At 38.5% G+C, this 12170-nt stretch overlaps 1 protein-coding gene across 1 annotated transcript; it reads left to right on the forward strand.

Moving 5' to 3' along the window:
- Positions 1-325: 325 nt before the first annotated feature.
- si:ch211-250m6.7 (patched domain-containing protein 3) lies at positions 326-4186 on the forward strand. The gene is made up of 4 exons (XM_056459259.1): positions 326-1325; positions 1563-1690; positions 1772-1917; positions 1990-4186. The coding sequence occupies exons 1-4, from the start codon at positions 636-638 to the stop codon at positions 3630-3632; spliced, it is 2607 nt and encodes an 868-aa protein (XP_056315234.1). The 5' UTR covers positions 326-635; the 3' UTR covers positions 3633-4186.
- The last annotated feature ends 7984 nt before the right edge of the window (positions 4187-12170 follow it).

The following is a 12170-nucleotide window of genomic DNA, read 5'->3' on the forward strand; positions in this document are numbered from 1 at the left end:
TAACTTACAGCGAAGGACCCATGTGATAAGGACAACCCATTCTGTGTTGCTTTTAACTCAACCAGTGTATTCATTTTAACACAAACATGTGTTGCAATGGTGTTGCTGATGATGCACAACCTGAAACAATGGAAAACATTTGCAAAGTATATTACTATATATTCACATTAATTGCAATCAGCTTCAAATAAATCTTGTTACTCTGTATAGCACAATTCAAACATGACAAGTGCACTTAGAACTACAACTTTAGTATATTTCCTGTTCACCTGGGTAACCTAGACTTGGGTTTGTGTTCCACCTATTTCAATTTCTTGGATAGAGGAACTCTCACTGTCAGTCAATGATTTCTAATTATTGCAGAGCAGTATTTCCACCGTATCCACTTCCTCATTATGGCAATTCATTACCCCCTAGAGTATCTGACCGTGACACTAAAGGCAGGTGTCAACAAGGAAGTTTGCTAGTAAGTGACCTTATTTTGTTAATGAGTAACAGATGAGCTGTTAGTGTTCAGATCAGCCTATAAGTATGCTGTGATAACACGGAGTCTGTGTAGAGGAAGATGATCCTGGGGCTTTGCAGAAAAGATTCAAAAGATTCACCGCAAGCTGCAGAAGTGTCTCTGGAGGACGATGAAGTGCAAAACTGACTGCATCGAAAGGCCTCTGTCTCTCGTCTTTGAAAAACTCGGCCGTCTTATTGGGAGACATCCAGGTGTGTTTGTCTTATTAAGTTTATATGTAGCTGCCGCCCTTGGAGCAGGGTTCATCTTCCTTAAAGAAATGGAGGAAAACGATATCGAAGACCAGTTCACACCTGTCAATGGACCTGCCAAGCGGGACAGAGAGATCGTGGCCGAACACTTCCCTCAATCTGATGAGTTTTCCCAGTTAAGGCTTATTTCTGAAGGCACGTATGCCTCTTTAATCATCACAGGCTTACAAGGAGAAAATATATTAACTAAAGAAGCTTTCAAAGAAATCATAGAGTTAGACAGACAAGTGAAAACTTTACCAATAGGCAACACCTTTGAGAAGCTCTGTGCTAAAATAGAGGGAAACTGTGTGTCTAATGCAGTTTTAGACATTATTCGTTACAATGCTGCTGACATAGATACTTTGGCTATAACATATCCGATCAACGCTGGCACATTTTTGGGAACAACCATCGGTGGTGTTGAGCTAGACCCAAACAGCTCAGTGCTGAACAGCGCCAAAGCGATCAGGCTTTTTTATTTCCTAGATGAGGAGAAGACCAAGGAAAACACAGACTGGCTTGATGGCTTTATACAGTTCTTCTCTAATGGCACAGACCAGGGAACGGTGAGTGAAGATGTTTGAGAGGTCTATCGGCATGTGATGATGACCTAACATGATGTACATTTACACACACAATCAAATAATCCTTCTTAAAGACTGAAGAAAACACAGATACATTCGCTTGATGTTTCTCTGCTGGTGTCATGACCTGTGCTAATCTGCAATGATTATTTCTTTACTGCAGCTCATTAATGTTTACAGTAACTGTGTTGGATATTGTGTTGTGTTGGATCTTCACAGGTCAGTGTGTCTTACTTTACATCAGTGTCAAGACAGAATGAGTTTGAGGCCAATTCAGACTCTGTGATCTCTCTGTTCTCCATCACATACGCCCTGGCCATCAACATTGCAGTTTTTTCTTGTTTGAGGTACGCAGCATTAAAATAATGTGTCAAACCTAATCTAAGAGTGTCAGAGGGGCTCATTTAGACAGGTGTGTGTGTCCACAGGTTAGACTGTGTCCGGACGAAGGTGTGGGTGGCCCTATTTGGCGTGGTCTCCGCTGGTATGGCCGTGTTGGCAAGCTTCGGTCTGCTGTTGTTCTGTGGGATGCCGTTCGCCATGACCGTAGGCTCAGCACCCTTTCTAATTCTGGGTAAACTTCATTAATGTCATCATCTATAGATGTGCCTCTCAGCTGGTGTTCACTAGCTCTGCTTTCCTCCAGGTGTCGGTGTTGACGACATGTTCATAATGATCTCTAGCTGGCAGAAGACTGCGGTTGATAAAGACGTAGAGTTCCGTTTAGGAGAAGCATATAAAGAGGCCGGCGTGTCCATCACCATCACCACGCTGACGGATGTGCTGGCCTTTTACATCGGGCTGCTGACTCCCTTCCGCTCGGTGCAGTCCTTCTGCATGTACACCAGCACTGCTCTGCTCTTCTGCTACCTCTTTAACATCACCTTCTTTGGAGCGTGTCTTGCCCTGAACGGACGGAGAGAGAAAAGTAACAGACACTTTCTGACATGCATGACGGTCCCAGAAGCCAGCAGTAATGCTGTAAGTTGTTGTGTTGGTGGGGTTTTTGATGAAAAAACACGCAAGGAGCATGAAATGCCAATGGAAGTGTTCTTTAAAAAATATTATGGCCCTTTTCTGGCAAAGGTGTGGGTTAAGACGCTCGTGTGTCTGATCTATGCCGGATATTTAGCTGTCAGTATCTATGGATGCTTCCAAATGGAAGAAGGTCTAGACCTGAAGCATTTAGCAACAGACGGCTCGTATGTTGGAGATTACTATGACAGAGAAGATGAATTCTTCTCTGCGTTTGGTCCGAATGTCATGTTAGTCATCAAAGATGAGCATTTTCAGTACTGGAGCCCTGATGCTCGTAAAAGTCTTGACTTGTGTTTGGAAAACTTTGGAGATCTGACGATGGTAGATTCAGAGATTCCACCTACTTCTTGGCTTCATGCATACATGCAGTTTGGCCAGAGTGCTCCTTTTGATTTAAACAATGAAATGATATTTAAAACTCAATTACCTGCATTTCTTAATCGCTCAGAGTTTAGCCACGATGTTCATTTCACTGATAATCATATCAATGCATCACGCATGTTCATTCAAACGGTGAACATCAAGACAGCGATTGATGAGAAGGACATGTTGAATGCGTTCAGAGAAACTGCAGACAAATGTGGGAGGTTGGAGACGCCTGTTGATCTGATCGTGTATCATCCCGCATTCATCTATTTCGACCAATATGCCATCATCGTCAGTAACACAATCCAAAACCTAGTAGTTGCTACATGTGTGATGCTGGTCATCTCTCTGCTGTTGATCCCGAACCCTCTCTGCTCGCTCTGGGTCACCTTTTCCATCGCATCCATCATCGTAGGAGTGGCCGGCTTCATGTCGCTCTGGGGCGTCAGTTTAGACTCCGTGTCTATGATCAATCTTGTTATCTGTATTGGCTTCTCTGTGGACTTCTCTGCTCACATTTCCTATGCCTTTGTGTCAAGTGAAAAGTCCTCAGCGAATGAGAAAGCCACGGATGCTCTCCATAAGCTGGGCTATCCCATCATTCAGGGAGCCGTGTCCACCATCGCAGGAGTGGTGGTGCTCGCTGCGGCTAAAAGCTACATCTTCAGGACCTTCTTCAAAATCATGTTGTTGGTCATACTCTTTGGGGCCCTGCATGGCATCTTGTTCTTACCTGTGTTCCTGAGCTTCCTCGGCATTTGTAGCAACAGTCGTGTGAAAGATAAACCAGAGCAGAAGGACACCAGTGAACGGAGAGTAAAAGTATTCAGGATTCCGGCTGTGCAACACCTGAAAGGATATTCTGCTGATCCTGACTGTTTTTAACTGGACTGAATGTGCTCTTGTGCTGTGACACGTGTGTTTGTGTGTGTTCAACCTGTAGTGGACTGGCAATTCATCCTAGATTTTACACAGCCAACTGTTGGAGACGCTGGCATTGGATCCAGCAACCCTGAATAGTTTCCAAACTTGACAGAAGAACAATTTAATACAAGCTTTGCTTTATATGACATTTTGATTTGACCAAGAAGATTCTGAAAAATTATTATTGTTATTGTGTTTGGTTCATATGCATTAAATATATACATGTTCTGTGTATTTATATTTCAATTCAGTTAATCTTTTATGCCTTTCTAATTCTTTTGCTCAGTGTGATTTTTTATGTTGCTGTTACATTTAATAAGCACGTATTACATTTAATATAAACCTTGTTACTGGAAATTTATGGTTGATATTAAAGGATCTTGATATCAATATAATTGTCATTGACGTGAGTGATTTATTGCAGACTACCTGCACAAATGCAGAAACACCCCTGCTTATGCTCTCTCTTGCTTATTGTAAGCTGGATATCATGTGAGAAACATGGGCAGAAGAAATAAATCAAACTGAGACAAGCAAAACTCTAAGAGTCGTAACCCATGTCTTTCTACTTATTTTTGCATCTCATTCAAAAGTGTGTTATATTGGTCTAATAAACATGTAGAATTATTATTAGATATAGACATTGATTTTATACAGTACACGACACATTTTTCATGCCAGAACTAGTCAAATCTATTTGTTTTAGTTAATATTTAGTTTTTGCCACAAACATTTGGTTTTGCTAACGAATATAACACCTTTACATTTCTAGCTGCTGCAGTGATTTAACAATATTCGGAGAAGCAGCATTTCATTCTAGAGCTCGAGAGGACAATATAAAGAAGTGACCCAAAAGGGATTTAGCAGTAGTAATGATGGTGCATTCACAGAAATAAAGTTCCAAGTGCAGCTTGATTTAGAACGGTCAGGCAGGCAGAGCTCGAAACAGGAACACACAACAACAAAATGAACAATCACAATCATACACTCAAACAAAATGTGCTTTTCTCATTCAAACTACTTATTTAAAATGAGCCAAGACAACACAATTCTGGAAATTTCATTTAGATAACTTCATTGTTTTATGTTAATCCGCATAAATTTGTTGAAAGTGTTAAGTTAACTTAATTGATTTGTGTTGAAACAACATGAATGAATTGAGTGGAACCCTGCATTCTGGAGATTAGGGTTACAGCGCAAAAATAAAATGGATTCATTTTATAATTACAGTATAATGCGTTATTGTTGGGTTTTATGCTTCAGTTGTCAGTATGATAGATGTTACATAACTTCCCACAGGGAAAACATTACATGATAAGTAATAGTTTTAAATTACAGATCAAATAAAGGACTACAGCCTTTAAATATATGATATTGACATGATTGTAATGTTACTGATCATCAAAAGGATCAAGCTGATTTGAAGGATGGATATGGGATGAGCAGATGGAGATGGAGAGCCCAGAGGGAAGTATATGAGGAACCAGCATTGCCCCCTCTCTGAAAGAATGTGTGCCCCCTCAGGATTAGTTCACTCAAAACTGAAAATTCTTTCTGTCATAAATTACTAACACTCCCATCATTCCAACCTTCAGTACACACATTTAGGAATTGCATTAAATTATGAAAATTGTAAAATGTAAGCAATAGCCCAGAGATCTGTTCCCCGCGTCAGGGTTAGGGTGCGACTGTATAAAAGCACATGCGATGGCAGAGGCGCACTCTAAACTCACACGCGAGAAAACTGGACTAGTGGATAACATGAAGGTGAGCAGACTAATTCATCACATGTTTTGGTTAACTATTTCTTTAAATACATAATCTGTTGAGCACTAAAGGGAAATAACACAAGAGAAAATTGCTGTTTTAGCAGAGATGCCTGTCATTCTTACATTATTTATTCAGGTTCATATTAGAGTAGCCTAATAAAAATGTTTAGTTGAACACTGCACAGCCCCACAGTAGTCTACACTATAAATAATAGTATAATGTATTATCATCATCATTATTAATATTATTACAATAAAGTAAGATTAAGTAAGATTAATCCCCAGAAAATATATTGTAGGCCTATTTTAACGGCTAAAATACAGTTAGCATATTGATTTTGTTTTGACTTGTAGTTTATGGCCCTAAAAATGAAAATTCATTCATTCATTTTCTTTCACCTTAGTCGCTTTATTAATCCGGGGTCGCTACAGCGGAATGAACCGCCAACTTATCCAGCATATGTTTTTACACAGCAGATGCCCTTCCTGCTGCAACCCATCACTGGGAAACATACATACACACTCACACACTCATACGGTCAATTTTAGCTTACCCAATTCTCCTGTACCACATGTGTTTGGACTGTGGGGAAAACCAGAGCACCTGGAGGAAACCCACGCCAGCATGGGGAGAAATGCCAACTGACCTAACCGAAGCTCAAACCAGTGACCTTCTTACTGTGAGGCGAACGTGTTACCCACTGCGCCACCGTGCAGCCCCTTTTCCTAAAACATCAAACATTTATATTATTTGTGTCAGGTCCTGTGTTCTATGTATGTTTGTTTTCACCATGTGACCTTCCCCATGTGCTCCTTTGTTCTGTTTCCCGCCATTCCATTAAGTTCATTAAATCCACTTGTGTCTCACCCCTGTGTATCATCAGTATCATCATGTTCTGTAGTTTGTAGTGCTGTGTGTTATTCAGTCTTGTTCTGGTATTTTCAGAATATTGTGCTTTGTCATCACCCCATGTCGGTCCTGTGTTCCCGGTGTTATCGATGTCCTTCCAAGTGAGTGTTTGTAAATAAATCTTTGTGTTTGAAAATCCTGCGATCCTTTTGCCTTCCTGAGTGAGCCAAGGTGTTATAATTTGAAATAAAATGGAAATAAAAAGAACAATATATAATTTAAAGCACTCGTTTGGCGCTGAAGCCATGATCCATTTGCCTTCATGTAAATGGTCTCGTTGCATAACCCTCATTGATAAAATCAGTAATAGTGAAACTGTGCATTTTATTATTACTCTAATAAGTATATTACTGCATTAAGTCAGTAGCTTAGGCAGTAATGCAAAGTAATAAATAAGTCAATAAATAGCTTAAATGAAAGGAACAAGAGGGACCAAAATCAGTCACCAGGTCTCGTGCCCCCCTATGGGATTAAAATGCCACCTCAGTTATGACATCCTGGGCCTGGAGCGAGATGACGTGCAGGTGCAGGGCTAATTAGAACTCAGGTGACTGATCAGGGTCATTGAAAGTGGGGAGAACCTGGTCTGGCTGTGACATTAGCCTCTGATGTCAAAGCCTCCATCAATTTACAAAATTTCGAGAATCTATCCACAATGACAAGAATGCAAGTGTTACCTCCAGAGACGGGGAGATCTGTCATGAAGTCTACTCCTAGCTGTGACCAGGGGAGATTCGAAATTGACAGGGGTACAAGTTTTCCGGTGGGTAGATGACAAGGAGTTTTAGCCATGGCACAACCCTTGCACCCCTGTATCATGACTCTAAACTAGGAATGAAATAGTGACACCCATTCCCCCCCCCCCCAATCTGTCAGTCACCAATGTAACGCATAGTGAACACTTTTCAATTCAATTTTTTTTCAATTCCCCTTTATTTGTATAGCGCTTATACAATGTAGATTGTGTCAAAGCAGCTTCACATAAAAGGTCACAGTAAATAGGAACAGTGTAGTTCAGTTTGTAGTGTTTAAGTTCAGTTCAGTTTAGCTCAGTTCAGTGTGGTTTAATAATCACTACTGAGAGTCCAAATACTGAAGAGCAAATCCAACGATGCGCAGCTCTACAGATCCTGAACCATGCAAGCCAGTGGCGACAGCGGAGAGGGAAAAAAAACTTCACTAATGGCGGAAGTGAAGAAAAAGAAAAACACACTAAAGGGAACGCCTCAGTTACCTCTGTAGGTCTTGTTCCCTGATGCTGAGCTCTCGTTTGAGTCACTTAAAGTCACCTGTATGTAGAGCAGTGGTATCCTAAGCAGATTCCACTCAACAAAGTTCATTTGTCTTTGTCACACAAACTCAGAGTAATTGGTCTCCTGAGTGGAATCTTCCTAATCTATTGGTCACCAACAAAACATTCTGTAGGGAACAAGGGTTACACATATTAAAGAGATGTTCTTCTTGGTCAATAATGCTGTTGATCAAGGTGTCTGATATGAAGGCCATGCTCGTTTAGTGCATGTTCTGCATGAAATGCATTTTGTCCTTACATCAGGTCATATTGCACCTGTATGGCAGCAAACATTTGTTAAACATTTCCTTTCCTGGTTGATACTGAGCTTTAACTTCAGCATCTTCAAAGATCTTCTGAATTTTTGAAACACATTTGAGACTCAAGACTAAAGCTACCAGCCATGGCTTTAGGAACTGTAAGTGTCGTCTTGTAGACAGACTAATGCAATAATAATAATAATAATAATAATAATAATAATAATAAAACTCTTGTATGTATTTTTTAGTCAAAATGATATCTTCACTGTGCCATAAATAATATATAAAAAGCTCCATCAGTGGATGGGGAGCATCGCGATCTACACTTTCATTCTCATGTAGTGTTCATTTCAGTATGTGATTATTCTGAACAGTAATACTTTGTTCAAATGTTTAGTCTCATTTTAAGAGTCCTCAACTATTGTACTGAGATTAACATTAATATTTTAGTGCTATACTGTCAATTTAAATCACACAGAACCTACTGTGTACATATAGTACGAGTTTTAACATTGGATCAATCATGCTATTGATAACATTCCTCATCATAATCCACCATTAAACTTCAATATACAAAAATAAGATACAAAGATTGTTCATTTCCTTGCTGAAGTTAATGTCTAACCTATTTAGTGTCAACTCAAAGTGATCTTTAGTAAAACATCAACACAATAATAAAAACTAGCAAACAATTTAGACACCTGATATGAAGAGAAAGCTGAGATTTATAGTGTTATAACAGTAATTAGTCACATATTATTTCCTTGTTTTCACATTTTATGTTTTCACTGGAATCATTAAAAGTTCAGTCGTGCCACTAAAAATCACACGAGGACTGAGGAAACAAAGATTAAACTCTAGAGTAGAGGAAAGCAGGCACTGCTCCCCAGCTGGCCAACAACATCCTGACGGTGGAGATCAGCATCAGAAATGATGAATGCAGTACATCTTTAAGATCACAGTGTCTCATAAAATATCACTAGTGCCTCATAAGAGTGTATGGCTGTACTGTGTGTTTAATATAAAAATGTCCAATAAGTATATAGTGAAGTACTTATAAATTCACGTTATCCCCTCAGTAATTACCCAAGGGTTGCAGTGTCATTCTGCAGGAACTACTGGTGAACTGGTTAATTATTTTAACCTGAGAAACATGTTAACCCCTCACCAACATATCACCCTGTAAGCACTATATAATGTTATTCATTAATCATCATTAATATCTGGAGTAGGCTATCTTCAGAGAGCAAGTTGCTATGGGTATTTACATACCCCGAAAGGGTATTGCACAAAAGTGGAATCAAGAAAGCCAGGATAACAGAAAAAGCCTGGCTTGACCAAGTTTAATCGGGTCCTCCTGGTTTAGTCCCTTGCTTGTTTGCTTATTCAGGATGAGAATGAGCCAATGTTGTCAAGCAGAGGCGATTTTAGGATTTTCACTTTAGGGGGGGCTCAGCTCCTTATAAGGTATAATTTATATATATATATATATATATATATATATATATATATATATATATATATATATATATATATATATATAAAACCCAAATTTAATAGTACAGTTTAATAGTTACAGTTGGTGGAATGAACTCCCTAACTACATCAGAACAGCAGAGTCACTTGCTGTCTTCAAGAAACGACTAAAAACTCAACTATTTAGTCTCCACTTTCCTTCCTAATCTTAACTGCCTCTCTGGCAATACCACTAACTGTACTCTCTCTCTTTCTCAAAAAAAAAAAAAATAATAAATTTTTTACTAATGTTTTGCTTCTTAGACTTTACACACCTGAAACTTGTCTATAGCACTTGTTCAGTGCTGCTCTTATAGTTGTGTAAACTGCTTCCTTGTCCTCATTTGCAAGTCGCTTTGGATAAAAGCGTCTGCTAAATGACTAAATGTAGTAATACACTTAAAAAATGTTTGTTTAATATGGCTTGTATACTATTCCACTGTATTACATAGACAGGCATAGCCATTTGAGTTCTCAATAAGCCAAATAGGCTCAACCCACCTGTTGACTGTAGTAAAAACCACTGTCTATATTCAAGTGATTTTTGTTTCCATGTGTTAAATAAACAAACTGCCTCTTTTCTAATTAAATGACATATAAATATCTATCTTTAAACTTACAGGCTAATTCACATATTTCACGATCTGAATGATAATAATAAATAAGAAGTATTTGTTTTTTTAATACTAGACAACACTTGATGCTTTATCTCTGTCAGTGACTCAGTGACAGTTTAAACGATTTCATTCTCTGAGTGCTTCTGTCACTGTGTTTAATCCTTTCTGTGTAAGACTGTATGGTATAGTTAATGCCACACGAACTGTAAAGTGTTTAATATTTGTAGCTCATTTGAAATAAAAATAGCGAAATGTTCATTAAGAGTAAACTTTTTCGCTGGAGGACACAGCTGTGCTGAGGAGAAAACCCGACTACTCCGTGGCATTGGGATACAGGTGATACAAGCGTATCTATATCAAAAAACTGCAAAGTAGCAGATAATATAACAATTTATCGATAATCACACACATTGTTCTCTCGCTGTCCACGGCTGTGGTTTGCTGATCAAATGAAAAACAAAAGACGGGGAGGAGCCGAATTCTGCCGCCGTTGTCATATCAAATTTAAAGGGGACTGAGGCGATATTTAGTGTACAGTTTATGAGCTAATCGCAAAAGTTTTATGGGGGCTAAGTAGAAATATAGGGCCTAGCAACGCCCATGTTGTCAAGCCTGATGCTGATAGCCAGGATAAGTGCACATTCACGGTATTTGATAACAGACTATGTGATCGATCACAGAATCAATGATGCAAATATGGATAAAACCCGATGTGAGCCAGGTGACGAGTTGAAAAACGCCTCTCTTGCCCACCAATCTGGGAACTCCAATTACTTTCATGCAGAGAATTAACAAATGAATCCTTCACCTCATCTTATAAGTGACCAGTGGACATTCATGCTGCTAATGAATTTATGGTGAAGATTATTGGAAACACTTACCCAATACTGCACATCTGTTTAGTTGATTTTACTTTCATTACTTGTATTTTATTGTATTTTCGTCATTTACCGGTTTTAGTGTTGTGAACACACGGTTAATGGGTTCTCTCATTGGCTGCATGCTCTAGTCCTGTTTTTTCTGCGAGCACATGGCTTGTGTTGTCTCTTTACAGAAGATTTGCGTTTCCATCGTTTACAGTTTGTTTGTTTGTTGCGGTGTGTTTGGTTCAAGGTAGACACTCATCTGATTGCTTACTATTTTCTTAATTCAAGTTTCTTGTCTGTTCACTGAACTTACCAGAAGTGTGCTAATGATCTCTATCTGGACAGCTAATTATTAATGAATAATGAACAGTTGTTTTTTGTGTGCATGAGTACAATACAGAATAGAACAGTGTGGCACTGTGAGTCTGTGTAACCCAACTGCGTCTGAAAATACTGATTTACATTCTGAACTTTCAGATTTTCCAGCTAGTTGGAGATTAGGTGTTGGCAGAACATAATGAAGAGATGTTTCCTTCATACCTTATCAGATATATTTGCATATGCGTGTCACCCGGAAACTGCAGCATTTTCTGCTCACGTTTTATCAAAAGGCTGAGTGGTTAATCTGTGTCCTTTTGAACCTTTTTCATGTAGTTATTTTTTTACCAAGATTAAATATATTTCCCAAAAGGACAATTAAAAACATTTCCTTATTTACCCCTCGACTTTCATCTGTATTTATAATTAACTTTTATCACTTCTAAAGTATATGTACAGGTGCAATCCAGAGTTACTTATAAACTGATCTGTGTTCAGTGCCAAAAAAGTTAACAAAAAACATTATTAATAATAATAATAAAAAATATTTAATAAAATGTAATTTTAATCTTTTGGGGGATAGACAATAAATGAAATAGAAGAATTACATTTAAATTCATATTTATATATTAAAAAACATTACATATATTTTATATAGTTTTGTACTACTTTAAATAGCAGTCTTGCTGATTAATGAGAACCCAAACCCTTTGATGAGCAAGATTTTTAAATGAAAAGTTAGCAGGCAGGAATTGATGATAACAATATTTGAGCCTGCAGGACATGCAGTTTTAAAGACATTACACTAGTCTAGTCTTAAAGTTTAGATTTGTCTAGTCTGAAAAATATGATTGTTCTCATTCTATCAAACACAAGAGTCTGGTTTCTGGTCAATTTCAGAATTGTGCATTAGAGACTGACAGACCAGCCACATGCGACAGCCAAAACCCTTC

Source organism: Danio aesculapii, chromosome 6 (assembly GCF_903798145.1).
Source record: "Danio aesculapii chromosome 6, fDanAes4.1, whole genome shotgun sequence".
Lineage (NCBI taxonomy): Eukaryota > Metazoa > Chordata > Actinopteri > Cypriniformes > Danionidae > Danio > Danio aesculapii.

What these genes read in the sequence shown, in the direction of transcription:
- si:ch211-250m6.7 (XM_056459259.1), top strand. Translation starts at nt 636, where the DNA reads ATGAAGTGCAAAACTGACTGCATCGAAAGGCCTCTGTCTCTCGTCTTT. An exon ending in ATGGCACAGACCAGGGAACG is followed by an intron (nt 1,326 to 1,562) that starts GTGAGTGAAGAT and finishes GGATCTTCACAG; the next exon opens with GTCAGTGTGTCTTACTTTAC. An exon ending in GCAGTTTTTTCTTGTTTGAG is followed by an intron (nt 1,691 to 1,771) that starts GTACGCAGCATT and finishes GTGTGTCCACAG; the next exon opens with GTTAGACTGTGTCCGGACGA.